The following is a 24,260-nucleotide window of genomic DNA, read 5'->3' as shown; positions in this document are numbered from 1 at the left end:
TTCCTCTAACCCTGCTTCCATCTGTCTTCACTTTTCCCCTTTCTGTTGGTGTCCTTCTCTCAAATGAATTCAGCTATCAGCTATCCCTACAAACTGCCTCATTTACATCTTTCCCTAATATCCATTCCCAATCTCACCATCTCTAAATGTTTAAAAAACACATCAAATGAATGTCTCATTTCCTTAAATTTCACACTCTACCTGCTTCCTCCACAACCAATTCCCACTCCAGGTGATCTCTGTCACTGCTTTAATCTTTCTCCTTACATTCCTGGGAAATTTAAGTCCTGACTCAACATGCTTGCCATACCGTCATTTCCAGACAGGGATGGAATGCTATCACCTTTTCCTGGATAGTGTCTTTGGTCCTTTCACTCTTGTGTCACCTCTGCCTGTTCTACTATCCCATGAGTTTCTTTTTCCCATGTCCAAATAATGGACGTAACTTTATCCAACTGAGCTTTAAGGAACTTGAGTCATACCATCTTTATCTTTCAAATATAAGAGAATTCAGAGTCCATCCTTATTTTCTACGATAGAGCTCTAATTCCCGGGTCGCTTTCATATGCCTCTATAACCCATCTGCCCCAGGACTCAGCACCTTCCCTAGTTCTGGCAAACTAAGTCACCAGCCCCATCCCTCCCGTCACTCCATACTCTGCGGCCTTTCCACCTTCACTGCTGGTGGGTGGGTCACTGATTTCTAGAGGCCACTTTCTAGAGCCTGGCCTCCGCAGTGCGCCCTCACTGTCCAGCTCCCAGGACCACCCTGCTCAGCTGCACTGTTCCCCGCTGAACCCTGGAGGGACTCAGCTCTTCCGCAGCTGTTTCTGTCCACTCATTAAACGTGAGCCCCACAGGTACGAAGGCTGTTTCACCACCCTCTCAGTTCCTTTGGGGTGGAGAAGAGCAAACTCATCTGGTAAAGCAGGACAGAGCTTTATAGAAGACCTGGTGGCCAGATGATTCCCCCAAAATAATCTTACTACCAAATGAAGGAAACCCTTTCATGAAAAGTTTACAGTGCATTTTAGAGTTAGACGACTGTAATCCCGTAATTAATCCTATAATCCTATTTTTCAAAATGAGGCTTTTGATCCACTTTCATTCCCCCAAATAATTCTAAAGTCATGCCCCATTTAACAACCACCTCTGCGTAAAAGCAGGTGATTACAATAGAAAACACATTAGAATTACAACAGTAGTACAGCACAGAAGAACAGTCCTACTGAAAGGATTTAGAAATTTAAATCCATAGTACACACACTAAGCAAAGCGCAGCCTACCTTTTCACAGACTGGACTGTTGTCATTTGCATCGAGGACTTTCACTTCAACTATAGCTTTGGATGAGAAGGTCCCATCAGTTGCTGTGATAGTCAGAAGATAATTGTCCTTTTTCTCCCTGTCCAGAGGCTTCTTCACATAGACCTTCCATTCATTCTGTATATTTTCCACAGCAAACTGCCCCAAAGCATCTCCTCCTATTAAATTGATGGAAGATATCAAATTGTTGAATTACAGAAATAAGTAACAGAAAAAATAAACTGTACAAAAGATGCATAATGTTATTTTAAAAAGATTAAAAAGAAACCATATATATGAGCTTTTCTGTTTACAAAAAAGCAGCATCAAACTGTAAATTTAAATGTTTGTAAGCCAAATATAAGACTGTTAAACAATAATTTTGGCCTCACTGAGGCTAATGTTATTTCCTTATAATTATAGTTATCATGCCTTAAGTATAAAATTCAATAAAACTGAGTCATAAAAATCAAAAACACTCATAATAAAATTGTTAGCTTAGCTTTAGGTAAAGAACTTGAAGTGCAGCTTAGCAGATGTTAATTATACTTATTTTAGATATTAACTAAAATCTTCCCTTTAATGCCCAACTTCCATAAAATACACATCAAACATACTCTAATAAATTTCAGTTTTAAATCCTTTGGTTTGAATTTTTTACCTGTTATGAAATATGTAACTTGCTTGTTAATCTCTTCAGAATCACCATCTGTGGTACTCAAGATGGCAATTACGCCACCTGGTGGATCATCTTCACTCACTGTCCCTTTATAAATCTCAGCCGTGAACCGTGGTGGACTATCATTAACATCAGTGACAGTAACGTCCACGATGGCTGTGGAGGAGAGCTGCACCTTTTCACCATGATCTGATGCAACCACTTTAATCTGGTAATTGTCTCGCTCTTCATGGTCAAGTTCCTTAAGAGTTGTAATCCAGCCTGTTTCCATATTAATGGCAAAGGATTCGATGATGTCTACACTTTGTGACTGATCTAGACTATACATCACATGGCCATTCATTCCTGAATCTAGGTCATACGCCCTGATTTGGATGACTCTACTTCCTGCTGGTAGGTTTTCAACAATAAATGCCTCATATGGATTGGATTCCAAGACAGGGCTGTTGTCATTCGCATCTTTCACTTGGATACTAACATCTACTGAGGCCACCACCTCATAGTCATCGTGAGTGCACCTGGCAAGGATGGAAAACTGGTACCACTTAGTTGTCTCATGATCAAGACTCTTCTCCAGCTTCAGTCGTCCACTCTGCCTGTCAATAACAAAGAACTCATCTCTATTACTTTCAGGGGTGTTCCCCTTGATCAGACTGTAAAGAACAGTTCCACTATGTTCTGCTCTGATGAGATCTATCTCTGTTCCAATAGGCAAGTCTTCTGAAACTGTGTAAGTATAAAATGGTTCTGAAAATTTTGGAAGCTGTCTTTCTGGTGCAAGTATTTTAACATAGACAGGAACAACAGATTCTTTTGGTGGAGACCCATTATCCACAGCTCTAACAAAGAAAGTGAAGAACTCATTTTCCAAGCCAATTAAGCTTTCCTTTGTGGTGATTATGCCAGACAGTTTGTTAATTTCTAAATTCTCCTTAACACTTTCAGAATCTGCTTCAATGGCGTAAGTGACATCAGCATTGGAGCCCTCGTCAGCATCGCTTGCAAAGACTTTCATAACTGATGTTCCTTTGGCAGCACTGGATCCGATGTTCACTTCGTATCTGGTTGCTCGGAACTGTGGTGCATTATCATTGTCATCTGTAAGGATGACATTAATGGTACAGAAAGCAACTTTCCCTCCAGCATCCTTAGCCATTAAACGAATTGCAATTACCTTCTCTGCAGGGGTCTCTCGGTCAAGTTTTTCTAAAGTAAATATCTGTCCTCTCTCATTTGTGTAAAATCTGTCTTTGGCAAAGGCATTTACAATACTGTAAGTAACGTGACCATAAATACCAGAATCCCTGTCAGTTGCCTTAACCTCCGTCACCAGGGTGTGTACAGGAGCGTTTTCAGCTAGTTCCACTTCATACTCGTTCTGAGGAAAAACAGGACTGTGTAAATTGCCTCCAATTACAGCCACATGAACCTGAGCTGAACTTCTAAAAACCCCATCAGAAACAGAAACATTAAGACCGTAAAATGGCTTCAAGGTGTGCCGGCGAAGGTTTGAGAGTGTGATAATCCCTGTTGCACTGTCAATGACAAAATTTTTATGATCATTGCCAGACAGAATGGAATATTCCAACCTGTTTATATCGGTACTGTCTGCATCATAGGCTTTTACACACATCACAAAATGCCCATGGGTTGCATGCTCACTAATTTTGGCTTCATAAATTTGCTGGTCAAAGAGTGGTGGATTATCGTTGAGGTCAGTGACATCGACTGTAACAATCACATCACTGCTCAGTGGGGGCATGCCACCATCAACAGCCCTTACAAAAATCTTGTGTTGCTGGAACTGTTCATAATCCAAGGTTCTAAGTAATGAAATGAGACCAGTGCTGCTATCTATATGAAAATAATCATGACTCTTGCTATGATTTCCAAACATCTGATACGAAATTCCTCTATTTGGTTCTGAATCAGAATCTGTTGCTCTAACTTGAACCACCGAAGTTCCAATTACAGATGCCTCAGACAGGGTTGCACTGTAAGATTGATGAACAAACATGGGAGGGTTATCATTGATGTCTTCCACTATTATATCAACAAATACTTCAGCATGAGCACCAGTCAAAGAGTCAGTTGCACGTATGCTCAGCTTATATGCTGGGTGAGACTCAAAATCCAGAGAAGCTATGACATTTATAACTCCAGTATTGAAGTTAATAGTAAACTGGCTGAAAGGATCTCCATCTGTGATGCTATAGAATACTTTCAACCCTTCTGGACTGTTGGCTTGTACGTGGACAACCGGGCTGTGCATCTGGATATTCTCTGGAATCTCTGCACTGTAGAAAGGTTTTTCAAACACAGGCATGGCTTTATTCATAACAGTGATTGGAACTATGACTTCAGCTGAGAAGGCAGGGTTTCCTCCATCTTTTGCAACCACTGTAACAAGATACTCTTTATTTAAGGTATCAAGTTCAAATTGCTTTTTCAGTGAAATTTCACCTGAGGGTCCAATCTGGAAGTGGTCATGATGTTCCTTAAGGTAGTAGTGTACTTCCCCGTTTCTGCCGCTGTCTCTGTCTACAGCGGTGACGTAGCGAATGACATGGCCCACCTCCGTATCCACTTTCACAACAGCATAGTAGGGAAGGTTGATGAACACCGGTGCGTTGTCATTTTGGTCTTCTACAGTTACTTTCACGACAACATGGGCCACTGCTGAAGGCTTATGCTCCTCTGTCACTTCGACCACCACATCAAACGCCTCCTGCTGCTCACGATCAAAGGGTACACCGGTGGTGGACAGCACACCTGAGGTGCGGCTGATTTTGAACCTGCGATCTGGGTTGAGGATGTGATAGAATAAGGGCTCATTGATTGGGTTCCCGACAACAGTAATAACAGCTAAAGTTCTGGCTTCAGTGGAGTTCTCTTTCACCACTGCAGAGTAGAAATCTTGGGTAAACTTCAGCTGGCTCTCTTTGCTTTCTTTCACATTAATTTTCACAGAAGTGAAGCTGGCGAATCTGCCATCAGAAGCTCGGACGGCTAACTCATAGCGGCTTCTTAACTGAGTTGTGTTCTGTATGGTTATGGTGCCAGTCTCGTGATCCATAAAGAACTTTTCCCCGATGTTACCCTCGCTGATGGAGTACATCAACTGCGAAAAAGCACTGGAATCGGCATCTGTAGCATTTACTGTGATAACTTTTACTCCTTTGTATGTTGGCAACAAAAGAGATGCTTCATATAATGATTTGGAGAACACAGGAGGGCAATCATTAATGTCAATGACATGTATAGTCACATTAGCAGCATATTCAGCAAACAAGCGTGGCGTCCCCATGTCATGTACTTGTACAGTAAAGTGGAAAACACTCGTTTCTTCATAGTCCAAACCTAGCACTGTATGAATAGCACCAGTGCTAGAATCAATAGCAAAATATTTGTGCACAGATGGCTCCACAATGTGATAAACAAGCAAAGCATTTGATTCTTTATCAGCATCAGTTGCCCGAATCACCAGTGGGACATTCCTGTCTGTCAGGACCACACTATTAATTGAAGCTGATTCACTAATGAGTCCTGAATATTCTGCCTGCATAAAAACTGGTACATTGTCATTCTCATCCTGCAGATGCACTAGAATAGTTGCATTAGTGGACAGACCAGCCATGTTGGTTCCTTGTATTATCAGTGTATAAATGGGCAAAGTTTCAAAATCTAGGGCTCTCTGAGTGATGATACTTCCAGAATGTGGGTTAATGTCAAAAGCATCCCCTACATTTCCATCTTTTATTTCATATACCACTGATGACTGACTATAGGCTGTAACTATTCCAACAAAACTCCCAATGCTGATGGCTTCACTAATTTCAATGGAGTATTCTTTTGATGTAAACTTCGGAGAGGCATTGTCAGCAATTGTGACAAAGATATGTACAGCAGTCATTTCACTCATTGGTGGACTGCCTTTATCTGTAGCTTTTACCATTAAATCATATTCCTCTTGATGACTTCGATCCAATTCTTTGGCAGTTTTTATAGAGCCCAAGATGGGATCAATCGTAAAAGAATTTCCAATATTTCCTGGAAGAGGAGAAAAATACATATTAAAGGAAATCAAGAACCAACAGAAGTAGCAGTTGAAGAAACAGAAACAAAGGTATCTCTAGAAATTATCTTCAAAATTAAGCAGAAATGTAGGTGGTATCAACATTTGAATGGAACTTTCAACTTGTTTCATTTCCATCCAACTGAAACAAGGCATGCTCCTGAGAATTTCAGCCATAAATTATGAAAAGCAAAAAACAAAAAAAAATGCCACTGTCTGACTAGAAAAGTATTGAGGACAGTTATATATCCATAAAGCAGTTAACAATTTTCTAACAGCCTCTCAAACTCCTTCTAAAATAGTTCCAGGGGCAATTCTGCTTCCACCAAGACATCTGGGAACATTTGTGGTTGCCACAGCTTGGAGGGAAAAAGGTGCTAGTGACATTTGGAGGGAGGAGAACAGGGAGGCTGCTGAACACCCAAAAATGCACAGCATGGTTCTCCACTGTGAGAAGTTATCTGGCCCAAGGTATCACCAGTACTGAGGCTGAAAAACTACGTATTAGGACAGATTATTTTCCCTTGGTTTTAACTTTTTCAAACCGTACTGTGCAATGTGCATAGTTTTGCATCTTTTTTGTGGGGTGGGGGAGTACTGGGAATCGAACTCATGACCTCAGGCTTGCCAGGCAAGCGTTTAGGCCGCTGAGCTACATCCCCAGCTCGGTTTTGCATCTTTTGAAGAAACCAGGAGTTCTTTAACATCCTCTTGGCTAGGATCAAGGCAGTGCAAGGGTAGTGAATTTGAATCTTTCCATGAGCAGCCCTCCATCCTTTTCCTCTTTTATAAACAAGCACCCAGAATTCAGTATCCCAGCCACAGGATTGAATTTGTTTTCCTCAAATGAACTGTTCCACTTACTCAAAACGAAGTTCACTTGCCACTTAAGTGCTTTCTCAGATTCTTATTCCTCTACATTTGCAGTTAGTATGGTATTTCATAGACCAAAACTACTTAATGTGATCTGCAAACTAGAAATTCACCGAGCACTTCTTTGTCTACATCATTTACAGTCAACACTTCCGATACAGTCCTCATTTCCTTCCTTTAATATATTTTCCAAAACTCCATGACAATTGTTTCTGAAGCCAGACCTAGCCTGGTTTTCATTAAGTCCGCCTGGCTCTGTGTCCAGGCCCCAAGGCAGAGCCTCAGTCTGCAATAGGGAAGAGGCCCGTGCTCTTCCAGGGCCTGAACCTTGGCCCGAGAACAGGATCCTGTGTCTCTGCCAGGTTGCTCAGACACTCATTTCTGGCTTGTCTGTATTGAGAAGTTCTCTGTCATTGCACTTTAGTTATCAGAGCTCAGAGATCCTTTTCCCATCATACCTGTGCATCTTAAAGTGACATAAAGAGAAGAAAACACCGTACAGCATATGACGCTGGTAATACTCTAATACATAACTGAATTGTTACTGAAAATATCTTTTAATTAAATTACTTTTTCCCTAAAGACTCTTAATCAGACCAAACCTTTTGCTCAATAAATTGCTGCTAATTCAACATGCAGTGTTATGGATGGAATTTATAACTCATCTTTTGAATTTTATTAAATGTAATCTGACATAAATTAGAAGCAGGTGATTATGAATAAACTGCTAAATAAAATGCAATGAATATTTTACAGTTTATACTATACGATGAGATGTACACAACACACACATCTACTACATACTAATTGTAGTAATTTCCTATAAAGTAAATGTTTACCATAGATCTATGTTACCAAAAGCATCTTTAAAATTTTTCAAAAGTCCCACTTTCACATTAAACAGTCCAATGGTCCATCTATTCTTTGAAAGGAGATAGAATTCCATTCTTAGAATACCAAATTACTAATCCCATCAGTCATTAAAAGTATTCAAAGAATGCACATGCCTTTTTGCAGACACCAACAATCATATTTTAACCACCCAGTTGTTGAAAATTATGTGAAAGCTAAGGGAAAGTGTAACATTTTCTCCTACATAAATGCAGTCAGTTTGTCTATGACAAAATTACTTATTGAAATGCTCAGGCATGCACAAAAGGAATGCACTGTTTTTCTAACTGTTAAATTTCTGAGGCAATGGAAAAATACTTCATCCTTATTCAAGGCACTAACTACACCACAATGCATTTTAACACTGCAATCACAGGCAGTATATAAAATGTTATTTGTGAGTAATAAACTCACTTTGGCTGTTTTAAGGGAAACATGAAATTTCAAATGTGTAAGAATAAAAATAGTTTAATCACATAAAGCATACTGGTAAGTATTTTGTTAAAATTACTGTCCACGTACTCAGATTTTCATTACATGATATGTAAATAGTCTGGACCTCTACTGATTATAATGTCTAGGACAGAACATTTCTAAACAGGTTGAACTCTGGATTTAAAAGTCAAGTGGAAGACTGTAATTTCCTAAGATCTTTACAAACACAGAAGAATGACAGAAACTATATTTCTTGTACTAATAATGACACTGAGCAGGGTGGGAAACTAGACTGTCTTTTCAGCATTATAATCATTATTTACTCATACTATCTGGCATGAGTAGGAAAAATTCCAAAGCGGTGTAATTTCTAACTGTATAATCATGTACTCTAAAGAACATTCCTATCCAGCACACACACCTGTAGACCAATGGTGACCCTATTAAACACAGGCATGAATGCCTCTTCTATGGCATACAAAATGAGCTTCATGAGTCCAAGGAATGAATGAATACCTGAATGAGTGGCCAGAGCATAAAACAGAGCAGAGAATACAAACACTTCATGCTGCTGTGACCACTTCTGGATGAGCCTCCTTAACACCATGAGGACCTTGAATTTCTTGCTGATTTTACCTATGCAGAACTGCCTAGGCTTGCAGCTCCAGGTGGCCTTCCTGCCCCTTTTGCCTTAAGGCCAGGAACAGCACGGAGACTGTGGTTAACATAACTTCAAAAATAGTCAACTGGTCAAATAAAAAGTGCCCTTCTGCAGGATTTCTCCAAAATATTCTATTATGCTAAGTTTGTGAATCTCCAAGAGCTGTGGGTACCTAAACTTACTGGGACCCTATCTTTCTTCTCTAATGGGTTACAATTTAAGTTTAAAAACATTTCCTCTTTTCCCTAGTATGTAAAATGGTAGAAAAAGACCTCAAGCAATTTTTGCAGCAACACACAGAAATGTTACATCTAGGATTTTACAAAAGAAACACATTTTAACACATGCAGAGTTTAAACCTTGAAAACTCCAGAAATACCTGATTCAATGGAGTATACCACTTCTGCATTTCTCCCCTTGTCTTTGTCCAAAGCTGTAACCTGCAACACAACTGAGCCAACAGCTGCTGATTCATAAACCCGCCCTTCGTAGGAGGAACTGGTGAACCACGGGGCATGGTCATTTGTATCACTGACATTGACGATAATCCTTGCAAAGTTGCGTTTTACAGGAACATCCTGATCCCGCACCTAGAAGAATCATTCGACACATTATTAGTCTGTGGGGATTTTCCTTCTCATGGATTAAAAATCACTGTTACTCTCAAATACATAAAACCTTCTGGGAACCAAACGAGCAGAAGAATGAACACATGCCATACCATGACTGTGAGAACATGCTGGTGAATAGCTTCATGATCAAGTTTCTCAGAAGTAGAAAGAGAGCCAGTTGCAGGATCCAGACGAAATTTCTTGAGACTCAGTGGATCTATGCTACTCTGCAGAGTATAGATTAGTTTGTTTTTCTCATCCTTATCCGCAGCACTGATCTGTAAAATTTCTGTTTCTGGAGCTGTATCTTCAGGAATAACAACTTCGTATTTGGAAGTGGAAAACTGAGGACGATGGTCATTTGTATCTATTACTTTGATAAGAATCTGTAATACAGAACAAAATGACTCATCATAATATTCCTGGTTGTGGTTTTAACATACAGTCAGGAAAAATCATATGTACATGGAAAAAAATCTGGTATTTCAGAAAAATGAAATACAAATGTGAGAAATAAAAGTAAATATTTAGAATAAAATTGTTTAATTTTTCATTGATACTCATTTAAAATGTAAGCAAGATAATAAAGACTTTTCTAAATTCTAACTTCTAACTTCGGAGGTGTAAGACTGTCCACCCATAACACTTATTTCAGAAAGGGGGCTGAATTTCTCTTAGGTCTCTACACAGGCGACATCACTGTAGCTTACTCATGGAAAGAAAACAGAATTTACTGTGCCAGAACTTATGGAAGACTCACTGCCTAAATTAGATTTGAATCTGTAACTACTAATCTAATGAGGCAAGTGAGACAGATGATTAAGCTATTTAAAGTTCTCATTCTAAGACTCCAAATTTCAGTTTAAAAAAATTAGAAATGTTTGTAGGGCTCGGTGATAGAGTGCTTTTCTAGCATGTGTGTGGCCCTGCGTTTAATCCCTATGACACAACATAAAGTTTTTAAATACTATTTTTGTATTCAAAAATACTATTTTTGACTTCAAAATGTACATATATGCGCAGTGAATGTTTATTTCCTAAAAGCAATTAGATAAGATTGAAAAGATAAGCCCTCTTAAATATCTCAAGATATATAAAGTCTTTATATCCAAAAGGTAGAAGTTTAAAAATTCAGTCTTACACTAAATTTAACAAAAAACAAAAACTATTTCCTTTGACAGTAAGAGGATTCATTTTCGGAATGAAAAGATGTACTGAATATGGATAAGTCATAGTGAAAATCAGGACCGATTATAAGTGATGGCTTAGTTTACAAACCAGAAATCTGAGCTTTGTTGGCTCCTAAGGACATACATGGTAGCTGATTCCAATGGCACAGGTGGTTTAAGTCCTAGCAATGCACAGGTAAAGCTCTTAACCTTGGTGCAAAGGACAGGGAGAGGCCTTTCCATGAGACAGTACCATGATCTACCAGATACTACAACACCAGTGACAGACCTTTAACACTGAACTTTATGGAGGAGGTAACATTGTGCTTGAATGGGTCTTACTTTGGTAGGTGGCTATTTCCAGGGAAGAGTTTGGTCAAAGATGTAAAAGCCTGTGGGTGAGAGGGAACACCCTACCTTTTAGAGACAGGAAAGGACTGAAAACAGGAAGAAGGAGCTTCTAGCTGAGGCTGGAAAACTATGTATGCTATATGCTCTGTAGCTTCTGAGCAAAGGAAAGCCACCTTTACTCCCTGCTCTCCGCCAGGTGGACCCCTCTGATAGCAGGCAGCAGGAGATGAATTGCAGAGACAGAGAACGGAGACAGGAAGTGGGAAAGTGCTAGGGTGGGTCAGGAGGTCAAGAGCCCACCACCAGTGTTCACAGGCAGCAGCTACCGCTGTCTGACAGGTTCTAGGAGCTTTAAGGGCAAGCACTCTGTATCATCTCATTTAACCTTGTAAAAACATAACACCATCCCCCTCCAGATGAGAAAATGGAGGTTTAGAGTGTCTGAGCTTATCCCTGGTCAGGAGCAAGAGGAGGAACCAGCCTAGGTGACCATCAGCAGATGATAGATAAAGAAATATGTGGTACAGTCACATAGTGAAGTATCATTCAGTCATAGAAAAGAATGAACATCTGTCATTGCATAAAATACATAGATCTGGAGATCATCATGCTGAATGAAATGAATCAGGCTCAGAAAGATAAATATTGCACATTCGTTACAATATGTAGAATCTAAAATGATGACACTAAAGTAGAAGGGATTCTATTATCAAACAAGAGGAAGGGAAGCAAGGGGTACAGGGTACGAGGGCAGGCAGCAGGGAGCAGAGTATGATCAAAGCACAATGCTGTACACCTCAAACACCCCCAAAATGTGAGACTGGGTGGAGCATAGGACAAGGGGAGTGGTGGGGAAGGGGATGCTTCAAGTACATTACGTACATGTACAAATACATACACATGCAAAGCTGCCAAAATGACACTCACTAATCCCTATAACCAGCATGTACGAATGAAAACATGAATAGAAAGAGAGGTAGAGACAAGACTCAAACCAAGTTTTCTGCTCCAGAACGTGCAATGTCCATGCTCAATAAAGAGTAAAAGTAAAGATGTTTCAAAGAAATGTTAGCTGGATCTGGGAAGTTACCTGGCGATATAACTAACATAAAACAAAGTGACTTGAGTTACTGCTTGATAGGCATCCTAAGCAGAAAGCTGCAGGACAGGAAGCAGGGGGAGGCGCTGCTTCAGCAGAGCACTGACATTGACGCCACGGCCCTCTCCCAACTACTCTGCTGCAGAGGTGCCCTGTGCCTCTGTGACCCCCAACAGTCTCCTAACCTTGAATCTGGCACCTGCTGCTACTGACCTGGATGCAAAAAACCTGCTCTGTTGTTCCTTCAGTTTTACCTACAAACCCAAATTCCCCTAGCTTGCTTCAGTGCCTTATCGGCACAGTTCGGATTTCTGTGTTCCTCTTCATGTGCTATCTGTTCCTCTGCTCTCTCTCAGATTTGTATGTTGCTGCTTTTGGCCTCAGACTAGAAACCTAACCCTAATGATGATTGTTCCTTTTGTCTCACACCAGTAACAGCTCAGCCTGGGCTTGGGAATCATCCTCTTATATGCTGACTTCCCTGCTGGCAGTCCGTCAGGGTATTATTCAAGGCCCTCTGAAAATGACTCAGAGTAAGTTATCCAGGTAGAAAGAACTGAAAACTGAAAAGAAACCTAGAAAATGCTTTCTGGGTTTTACAGAAATTTTAGTTGATGTACATTATATTTCATATTAATCTTTTAAGTGTACTAACTAAAACAGAATTCTGGGGGAAAAAGATGCATTGTTTAATATTCAATTAAAATATATATGATCATTAGTAACAAGAATGCCTGACACAGAGGGTTCACTCTCTATTAAGTTCCTGCTGCTTGGCCTCTGCTTAGTCAATCCTGTAAACTGAACCATGCACAGTTATACTCTGGAAACCTTTCTCTCAAAATTATCCTGTTAGATTTATTACAGTTTTTAATGTTTTGTTCTCACTTTCATGTTCCTAATTTAACTTCATTCAGGGTTTTATTCTCTCTTTTTTTTTTTTCTTCGTTTTTTTCCGGTACCAGGAATCGACAGGGTATTTTGCGTGTCACTACAGTGAAATCTGCCACTGACAAAATGGAATTTTAATACTGCAGTGGAACTTTTTTAAATTTTTTTTTTGCAGTGGAACCATTATATGCAATATCAAAATGACATCAAAAGCATATAGTATAGCATATAATATCAATTTTATATATATTAAAAGTCACAAGTATCTGAAGAAATGAGTAAGACACTTTTTACAACCGGTTTTACATTATCTACTTCATTTATTAATTGAAAATACACTGTATGTTACGTTTGGGGTGGTGGTGCTTGTTACTGGGGGTTAGACCCAGGGCCTTTGCACTGAGCTACATCTCCAAGTCTTTTTAATTTTTTTTATTTTCAGACACGGTCTCGTTAAATCATTAAGCTTTCCAAGCTGGGCTCAAATTTTTGATCTTCATGCCTCAGCCTCCCAGAGTGCTAAGATTACAGGTGTGCATCCCTATGTAATTTTATTACAATCTTGTTTTACAATGCAAGCAAATGATTTAGTAGATAACCCTCATTTAAGATCTAATAGTATAATCTAAAGATAAAAGATAAAATCAGATTATATTTTCTCTAACCTTTAAATTCTGCTTTTCTAAGGTCATATAAATCATAGACAAGCCTTTAGCTTCTACTGTTGTAATGTAAGCTCCAAGGAGGCAGGAGTTTTGCCTGTGGTTATCTAATAATTGACTTCAAAATAATACCTGGTACTAACAAGTGTTCAGCAAGTGTTTGCTAAGTAAATGAATAAATGAATGTCTCTGCTGCTTCCTGAAATCCCACAAGGATTTTTCATACAGGAATGTTCCTTTTGCATGGCTCTGACAGCACACAGAATGAAACCAAAGAGATTAAGAGAATTTAATTTCATTTATGGAATTTTAACATTTAAGTTGAAAGCACCGCAATTTGATCATCTCTTAGTCATGACATAGGAATAAATAAATGTGTTCAAGGTATTATTAGAACATTTTAAGCATTTTTACAAACTCCCAGTTAAGCTGGTAAGGGCATGGTGGGGGGGGGGGAGTGTAAAAAATAGATTTTAAAGATGAATCAGCTTTTATGAAAATGACTTGGAGAATTCACCCCTAATAGTGAAATACTATACAATACATTATATAGTTAATGTATATTAATAATAACCATATATAAGTAACCACTAATATATAATAAAGATTTTGATAACGTATCATCAGTGTGGTTTGTTTCAAGTTCTCTGTCAAAATTTGTACAGCTGTTCAATCATAGGCAAAATCCAAATCAGGATTTGTAATTGATTTTCTTTCTCCAAACACAAATTCTTTTTCTTTTCTTTTTCTTTTTTTTTTTTTTAACTGACAATTGAGGACCGATGGAGCCCTCTCTCCTGATGGAAAGGAAGAAAGGGAGGAGGAAGAGGAGGAGGAGGAGGGAGGCCCCACAGCTGCACAAATACAAACTCTTGGTGTACATGCACTCACTTGTGATTTTAGAGCCTCAGAGGGTAAAATCAACTGCTTCCAGTGTCTGTAGGCCCTGAAATCAGAATGATATCTCAATCTTCCTCTGACAAATACACTATTAATAATTCACTTACTTGAGTGAGGATAGTAGTGGTTCCATCTGTAGCCTCCACTGTGAGGTTGTAATTTGATTTTTGTTCTGCGTCAAGAGGTTTGGCAACGATGATGGTTCCAGTGCCCTTGTCTACATCAAAGTGACTGTCAAAGTTGCCACCTAGTTTGAAACAGGACAAGTAAAACAAGTCAGAGGACAGAAATCTGATACCTATTTTGTAGTTTTCTAATACTTCATGGCAGTGAAGAGGGTTTTAATACAATGATCGAGATGAAGCCAAGCAGCCAGCATTGGAAAGGCAAGTACGGCCAGTTAGAAAGACACTGCTTTTAAGGCCAGACTAACCCTAACTGTCAAGGAACCATGAACTGAGAAAAAGAAAGAAAGCAACTCTAAAAAGAAAAACAGTATCACTAATACTACTAACGAATTAATCTCAATTTGCTTTTACGGAGGTTCTGGATATCTATTTTATTTATATCTGGGTATCTGCTTAACTTAATAACAATACAAAAATATCACCAGCAATTTAAAATTTTTATTCTTTGTTTTCGTGTTACTGGGGACTGAATTAAAGCATAAACACATGTCAGGCAAGCACTCTACTGCTGAGCCACATTCCCATCCCTAAAAGTTTAATTATTAAAAAAAATGTGTGATACTTTGAGCTAATTCTCTAAGAAAATAACCATTACAACAAATGTTAACTCTGAAAAACATATCGGTAGTTAACTTTAATTGGTTCTGACTATTTCTTACACTTTTTAAAAATAACTTGTCTTATTATTCTCATTAGTATTATTATTTAATGAATCAAGTTTCTGACCCAATAATGCTATTCCCATGTATTACCAGTTTTATTTATTAATAAAGCTCTTTTCAAATCCACTCAACCTAAAATACTTTTATCAATGATAATGAAATGGGATGCAAACAAAGGCTTAATGTCATAATGAGGTTCTCCTACTCTAAACAAAAAGCAAAACAATACACATACATAAGATTTTAAGTCAAACCTAAAACTACTGATCTAGGATGATTAAAAGTCAACATGTGTACAACTGGAATGGGTGAGACTATAAGCAACTGAAAAGAAACAGCAATGAAAAATGGTCACTGGAAATAAAAAAAAAATTCTAAGAAAAATCAATGCTTTTATTTTAGATCTCATAATCTGAGGTAAATTATGTGATCTCAGCAGATACCTTCTGCTGTACAGTTCAGGTCACAAGTCATCTGAAAGATGTAAAAAACTTCTCTAGCAAGTGTATCTCCTGGCACAGCCAAAAGAAGCCAGTAAGCATGGAAAGCAAGCACAGAACAGAAAGAGCAGTCAATCAAACCAGGTCCAGACACAGGAAGCATTAAACAGTGAAGTCAAGTACTGCACAACCGCAAGCCATTGTTCTGGAAATGTGAGAAAAAGGGAAGAGAAAGTAAAACAACTGTTTTGATTATTGTTAATGAGGAAAGTAACTGTTTCCCCTCTTAAGCTGTAATGGTTTGAGAGGTATTGTCAACAATTTCACACAAGTGATCAAAACTGGAGCAAACAACCCAATTGTCCAGTGCGGAAGTTCGGAAGGAAAAGCCTGTCCCACCTCCTCCACCTGTGACTCCTGCTGCTTCTGACCCATCAGCCTCTCCTTTCTGAAAGAACATCTGGTGTAACACAGAAGAGGGGTGGAGAAGCGAACAGCAACAGGAAATTCACTAGAGATAAACCCTAACACACGTGACCAATCTTGAGCATCACTGTAATTAAGATGTTGTGAAGAAACAATAAAAAAGCTCCAAGATATCAAAGTTTAATGTAAGGTTTTTTTGTTTGTTTGTTTGGTTTTTTTTTTTGGTTTTTCTCTGGTACCGGGAACCGAACTCACGACCTTGCGCTTGCCAGGCAGGCGCTTTGCCGCTGAGCTAAATCCCCAGCCCCCTAATGTAAGTTTTTAAAAGTGCATTAAATAAGGTATTGCATTATACATTAGAGCTAAATTAAATGAAAAAAAGGGGAAGAACTGACTTAGCCACATAAATTTTAAAAGAAGGTGAATTAATCCAATGAACTCTGCTTTCTACTACAAACGAGACAAATACAACTAAAAAGCCAAGGCTGGTACTGTAAATTTTAAGTGATACAAATCAAAATTTGTTGGCTTGTCCTTATTCAACATTGATGTGTGATAGCCACATAGGCACAGGGCACAGCTACTTTCAACGTTCTAATCATATTCACTAAAAATTGTATGTCGTATGTTGTACATAACAAGTACAAATTGGGACCAGAGCATTTAGGTTTCTCCATACAGTAATTAGTTACTGCATTTAGAAAGTAAACAATCAATTTTAAAAACTCCTTTAATAAAAATCAATGATTCTGTGAACACAAAGTATCTATTTTTAAATGTTTAACAGACACTATGCAAAAAATTTTACAATCAAGTTAGTACCATTTAAAGCAAATTTTCCATCCACAGGTCTTAATTTTAAATTCTGAGATGTGCACAAAATCAGAGACCATGCGTAGGTCTGAGCACAGGACAGTGAAAACTGAGACACCGGGCAGGGCTTACCAATGATGTCAAACCAGAGCGGGGTGCCTGGGGGCTCAACGGATATCACTCCAATCATGTGAGCGACTGGGTCACTCTCCATTACAGTGAAGGTGAAAAATGGTTCTTCAAATGCAATCGGCTCTGGGGGTGGTCTGGGTTTTGAGATCCACTCAATATGCAGTCTAGTGGTTGATGACTTTTGAGGGCGACCATTATCAACTGCCTTGATCTATAAAAGATGAACGAAAACGGGAAATTAGAAGTTACATCCCTAACGGAAACACGGATGGGTTCAGTCTCAAAATGAGCTAATTTGAAATATTTAATATTCACATCTGGATAGACTACATTTTTAAATGCCTGATGTGCAACTGTTTCATAACCAAACTCAATGGAAACAATAATCAACCGGAGTGAGAGTGGAAGAGGAAAAAACCCATATTATCAAACATTCTCAAGCACGGCTTAACTGTTAGTTCTCAAACACTGACCATTTCATTACACAAAGTTAGATGAGACACGAGACTAGGTTAAAGACTCTGATCTCAACTCACTGAAAGAATATCATATTCTCCAGCTGCAGAGAACTTTTTGGAAGAAACCACGCCCGTTTTCGGTTCAATAAAAAATCTGCCGTGCTCATTCCCATCTTCAATGCTGTAGGAGATTTCGGCATTGGGACCCTCGTCTTTATCTGCAGCTATCACACGGTACAGAGGCTCGCGTTTGGCGTTTCTTTCTCTTTCTGGTTTTTCCCGCTCTGGCAGTCTGATTTTGTAGAATTTCTGTAAGAACTGGGGTTTGTTGTCATTTTCATCGAGGATTTTCACAATTACTCTTGCAATGGTTGACTTGGGAGGAGTACCGTTGTCTGTCACAGTGACCTGTTTTTCAAAGGTAACAGATCAACGAGATTTTAAAGATATGTATAAATACCTTCTTCTTAGCAAGCACTGGCATTTATTGGTATAAGTTTCTATCATTCCCATAGCACTACGGCCCAAACATCTCCTCTCATTCTGACAATGGCCCTACGAAGAGGTATGGCAATCTCTCCCAGTTTTACAGACTGAATATTGGCCAGCAATGGCCAGCCCCCAGCGAGCTGAGGGGGCGGGGCTCAGCAATGGCCAAGAAATCACGGTCAGCTCCCTCTCTTTCATGACTGTGCAATTTCTTTTCCTTGCACTACTGTGACTATCAAAATGTTAAACAACCACAAACTGAGTATTTTTAGATCATGGAAGAAATACATAAACATTTTGCTTTGAATATTTAGAGGGCCCTCTTTAAGAAATACACGCTGTATACTTAAAACATAAAACTCTCCATATACTCCAGTTGAAAAACTGTCATTTTAATGTTTCATCAATAAAATACGCTGTATCATTATTCTAAAGTGCATGTTAAGTATTACACAATGAAATAGTAATCCCTGTTTTATTCTGTTTGGCTTCCTTCTTGTAAAGAAGTCTTAAGCGTTTAGGAAGCTGGACATAAACATTTAATCTTACGACCAACTTAATATTTTCAGTAAAAGCAATGTAAAAAGTTTGCACGTTAAGTGGAGTTTCCAAGTACAGTATTCAGCTCAGGAATAAAGATCACAGACTGAGAACAACAGTAGTCATTGTTTCTATATGCATGTACCAACCTCACTGTTAAAAGTACATGTTTATGGCAATGTGCACATTAAAAGTAATGATCTCAATAAGGGTTATTCTCCCCTCAATCGCAACTCCCAAATTAATGTGAGCACTGGCTCTCAAAATGTCACCACGTTAGGACTACAGAGAGACGTAAGAGAAGGTATTACAAACTATTACAAGACCTTGGTTCTCATCAGTGTGTCCTGATATTATCTTCAAAGTCCTACATACTTTAAAACTGTTCCCACGACACTTTTAACATTCATTGAGAAAAGTGTTTTGGAGTGAGGTGTCCAATTAAAATGACACCTGCAGTCATAACCAAGGTGAGACAACAAGAGTAAGACGTCAATGTTTATAACCTGTTATTCTCAATATTTTGACATCTGGTTATTTTCTTTAGTACCCACTTCTTCCTCCTGTCAATTCCTGTAGTGAATGGACATAAATTCAAAATGCCACACTATCATAAAGAAAATGAATTCAGGGGAGCTACAAAACTTATGAAATAAAAACCCAGATGTAATACATGACAAAATTACTAATGGGAAAGTACTGTAGCTGTGAAATCACCCTTTCTTGAGAGGATATTTACAACTTATCCCCACACAAGCACGTGGCACAGCTAGCAAAAACCAAGTACTTTACTGACGAAGTTAGGAAATTTCAAACAAAGGTGAAATGAAAGTTAGCAGGCAGAAGCATGAACAGCAATAAGAAGAAAACTTTAAAAATCACTCCTTAGGCTCCTCTCTGTCATCCACTGTTAAGATGGAAGAGGTGTACAGGTGACTCACAATTAAACAGAGCACGTGGCCTTTGTAGGTCTACTTCCAATACTCAACAGGAGCCTCACCATGTGATAAAGGTATGTCAAGAGTGGTAACAGGTCTCCTCTGCTGATTTCCACCCAACAGTTACCTTTCCCTGGGGTTCTCTGGGTGTGCAGGCAATGGTGCCCAGAAACAGGTGATTAGTAAATGACAAGAAGCTATGTGTTTGGTTTTTTCTAAGCACTAAAAGGAAGTTTTACTTAACCATGATAATGAGAAGCTAATTGGAAGAGAACATTTTAGAAGACATATCCAATTTTAATCTATGTTTACTTTAAAAAATTTTAGGAAATATTCTAAAACCACAAAAAATTCATAATTATATAATTCTTTAATAATGGAAAAAATGTGGAAACAAGCTAACCACAGCTCAGAAGATTAACTAGATCTATAAATATTACTTCAGATATATAATACTGATGAAAAAGAAAGATGCAAAAGATATACAGAAAACACTTCCTACACAAATGAAAATGAAATCTCAATGACATTAGGTACAGCTGCATTTACTGTGTGCTGCGTGTGTACACAAAGTACAAAAGCTCAGAACAGGTTACATGGTGGTGCCGTGTGTCCTAAGGATGCAAAAAGGCAAGAGAAGGGTCATGAGCTACACTCAGAATATTTCCTTTACTCTCCTTTTCCTTGATGACCATCTTATATAACAAGACATGAGTAGTTATGAATACTGGCCAATAGGAGCATGTACAATCTTTCTAAGAAGATTTTTAACTGCAAATATATAAAAACTAAAAACAAACCAAGGATTACCTCTAATATGTGTTCATTTTGCTGCTCTCGGTCTAGTCTCCTTGCTGTCGTTGTGATAAGACCTGTAAAACATTAAGAAGTTTGTTAATCTTCAGAAAATAAAGTCACTTGCAAAATGTTATAACTGAAACCATACTTTCATGACAGTCCGGACAAACACCTCAAAGGAAAAAAAGTGAAAGAATAAAATTTAAATTCCAGGCAATGGTTAATCGTTTTATTTACAAACAACAGCACACTGTATTTGACACTTTCTGACTTTAGTAATTCTTGGCTATGCCAGATAAATGACAGAATAAAGAAAACAGCAAGCTCAAATCAGCTATGTTTTCTGTTGTTGGCGACCAAAAGGTTCATCAGAAAGATTTTTTAAAAGTGAGATGAAGTTACCCAGTGTTTCTTCTTCATCCCTATCTCCCCAAGAATACTGTTTCAAAGATAACAGAACTAATTAAAAAAACTACTATAAATACATTTTTAGGGGCTGGGGATTTAGCTCAGCGGCAAAGCGCCTGCCTGGCAAGCGCAAGGTCGTGAGTTCGGTTCCCGGTACCGGAGAAAACGCCCCCCCCAAAAAAAAAAAAAAAAAAAAAAAAAAATACATTTTTAAAAAACTATTGCCTTTGTATGATCTACCCTCACAAATGAAGAACTGGTATAAAAAGTAGTTCACTTTCCAGGTAATGTTTCTCAAATAATAGTCATTTAGTTCCCAATAAAAAAAGAAAATCAGCAATTCTCAAAAACTCTTTATTCCCTCTTCAATTATTTTGTCAAGCTAGTCTAAGTGTAAACTTCTCTCTAGAACTTTGTAACTGTCAACATACACTGGAACCCACAAGCACTACAACTGATTAAGTGTATTTGTGTTCCACCAAAAACACACACGAAGTTCCGCTAACCACTAAACCACCCTCCACACCCAGCGCTGACAGAGGGCAGATGTGCGCGGAGCAGACGTCTGCAGCAGGCCTGCAGGTCAGGAGCCTGTACAGCAGAGGAGCTGCGAGGCACCGGGTGCTCCTGCTCTGCATGCCACAGGGAAACGCTCTGAACAGTTCATATCGAAGACCTGACTTTATCCTTCCTGCTTATTTTCTCCTATAGTTGTAACCAAGTTTACAGAACTATTAATTAAAGGCTATTCAAATTGCTCCTCTAAATTTGTACATGAAAGATTTGTGTTTTCATTTATTTCAGTGGTTTTTCTTACATAATTACTAAGAATCTCAGACATTATCTTTTACAATTCAATTAAGCAGCAGTCTTTCTTCAGTAAAAACAACAAAAGACTGTATTGTCACTAGAAATTGGGATTCTTCTAATTACACTTACAGATTAAAAAGAGTTTAAGGAATATCTTTCACACCACAAAACAGTGAAAATATGCTTGATGTAGCACAAGCTTGACTATTCAGTAGTAAAAATCTTTTAAGAGTTATTTTCTCTATCAAATATTTACGTGGTTCAAAAATGTCCAAAGAAATCACTGATTGGTCCACCTAACTGTCCTAATGTGGGCACCAAAAAGTTATTACCAACGGTAACATTGCATGGAGCAATAGCCTGGCATCCTCACTGCAACACATTATTCTCCTAACGCTTACTCATTCACCAACAACACTGTACAAATGCCACTCTGTTAACGAAGAACTTGCCTGCATTCTTAGTATTGACTCAATATAAAACCAAGAAGTGCTTAACCATCTCCTTCACAGGTTTGGAATTATGGCACGTACTACCTATATGCTTTATATTAATTCCTCTCTGTGACCTAGATGGAACACTGATTCCATTCATATGCAGTACGTTGTAATGCTCTCTTCTTCCCCAGTTTAGCCTGGTCACCACCATTCATTCACTGTCACCCCACTGAAACACCCCTAGAGAGCCACTGCTCTATTCTCCAAACCCTTAGAGTCCCTGTACCACAGATCAATCCATGGTATTACAGTCACTCATTTAAAAATCCTCCTTTATGTACGACAGAGTCCATGAGGGCAGAGTTGTTGCCTGTCTTGGACAGCTTGTCTAACTATATCTATTAACCTCGAAAAAAAAGTATGAGCTTCTATTCTTAAATTGTCACAAAACTAACATTAAAAGTGTTAAAGAGCAGAATTAAAATATGTATCACAGTGACAGCTCTTTAAACCTGGAAATGATACAAAAATATATCATAGAGGAGCTAACAGAGAGAACCATTCAACATGTTGAACAAGATGTGCCAGGCACTCTGACAGTCTAGCTGCTGGTGGTGTCCAACAGACTCTGAGGCACAAATCTGAAGGACAGGGAAGCAGTCAGGCATACAGACAGATTTGGCTGTCTATAAGCAAAAGGGAGAATATGAAAGCTAAAGAGAACAATGCGCCTACCCAACCCCAACAGAGTAGAACCCAAAAAATAAGGGGCAACCCAGCTTAAGATCAAGCAATGTGCCAGAAGAGAATGCCAGTGCTCCAGGGCCAAAGGAGAACATGAAGGAAGAAGTACCTCTTCCACAAATTTCAGAGAAGCCTGGAGGAGAATGGAAAGTGAGGCGGGAAGGTATTTCTAAAAACAGCATTTTTAATGAAAAGGAGACTGCTCATCATAGTAAGATAGGGTGACCCGAGCTAACCAATACAGCAGCCCTAGCCTCAAGTGGCTAATAAAATGTAAATTAATTAAATTAATTTAAAATTTGATTTCACAATCACATTAACCAGATTTCAGATGGCCGTCTGGGACTAGTATCCTGCTCAGCAGGACAGAACAAGGCAGCCGTGGGCTGCTCCTCCCAGGACAGGAAGTTCCACTGAACAGCACCAGTAATGACACGGAGTACAATCCACTAATTAAATCTGACTTACTCCTCTGTACAGTATCTATGAGATATTTCAGATGGCAAAAATGAAACAAATGAAAGGGGAAAAAATCTTTCTAGATCCAAACAGTCCCACCAAAACGAACCCTCCATGAAAGGTGTCTCTGGTGCTCTTCTGTGCCGCCCCTGCGTGGAGGCAACGCATGCACCTCCCAGCGGGCAGCATGAGGTCAGGGGCCCTCTCCCGTCCCAAGACCGCTAAATTTAGTCCTTCCCGTGGGAAATACTAGAAGGACGGATGTTTTAGAGGCATGCTGGCCCTCAGGGTAACGGACTGCGCTGGGAATGCCATCCAGTTATTCCCTAAGCATCCCCACTCTGCTGTGTAAGGTTTGCTCTGTACTGGCACCTGCTCCCCTCTCTGCATTCACACAGCTCACTACTGCTAACCCTCCTCTCATCCCCAGCCCGCTGAAAATACCCACCTCAAAAATGAACCCCAATATACTCACTACATGTCATAAACCTACATAAAAATACTAACCTTTCATTTTATTTCATTTTATCCTATTCTACTTGAGACAAAGTCTAGCTGTGTAGTTCAGGTTAGCTTTGAGTTCACTATGTAGCCCAGGTTGGCCTCGAACTCTTAGTGATCCTCCTACCTCTGCCTCCTGAAAGCTGGGATTACAGGTGTGCATCACCATGCCTAGCGATTTCTTCCATTTTAGACATCTGTGTTCATAAGCAAGGTTTTTTGCTAAATCCCAGAAAAATATATATTGTATTAATTTAAATAGTATGAATTCCAGTGATAAAGTTCAAATAGCTGAGCCTAAATGAAATTAAATTTTTCCAAAGTCCCCGTATATCATTAACAAAGTTCTCCTGAAGCTCAGATTATTTTTTTTTTCCCCATCTCACCAAACTACAATTTACATATCATGGTATTTC

At 38.9% G+C, this 24,260-nt stretch overlaps 1 protein-coding gene across 3 annotated transcripts in view; it reads right to left on the bottom strand.

Annotated features, from left to right (window-relative positions):
• Positions 1-24,260, bottom strand: part of Fat1 (FAT atypical cadherin 1) — a 115,889-nt gene that overhangs the window by 25,689 nt on the left and 65,940 nt on the right. For all 3 annotated transcript variants that reach the window (XM_005373425.2, XM_005373426.2, XM_005373427.2), the window contains exons 4-11: positions 20,498-20,559; positions 17,799-18,128; positions 17,263-17,473; positions 14,709-14,848; positions 9,640-9,915; positions 9,298-9,508; positions 1,966-6,033; positions 1,287-1,483 (exon numbers count right to left, since the gene is read on the bottom strand). In XM_005373425.2, coding sequence (XP_005373482.1) covers positions 1,287-1,483; positions 1,966-6,033; positions 9,298-9,508; positions 9,640-9,915; positions 14,709-14,848; positions 17,263-17,473; positions 17,799-18,128; positions 20,498-20,559 — 5,495 coding nt within the window. The remainder of the gene's footprint in view (positions 1-1,286; positions 1,484-1,965; positions 6,034-9,297; positions 9,509-9,639; positions 9,916-14,708; positions 14,849-17,262; positions 17,474-17,798; positions 18,129-20,497; positions 20,560-24,260) is intronic.

This window comes from Chinchilla lanigera, unplaced genomic scaffold, assembly GCF_000276665.1.
Source record: "Chinchilla lanigera isolate Chin_1 unplaced genomic scaffold, ChiLan1.0 scaffold00002, whole genome shotgun sequence".
In the NCBI taxonomy this organism is placed as follows: domain Eukaryota; kingdom Metazoa; phylum Chordata; class Mammalia; order Rodentia; family Chinchillidae; genus Chinchilla; species Chinchilla lanigera.
The sequence above is the reverse complement of the archived record's forward strand: the minus strand, read 5'-3'. Positions and strand labels throughout refer to the sequence as shown.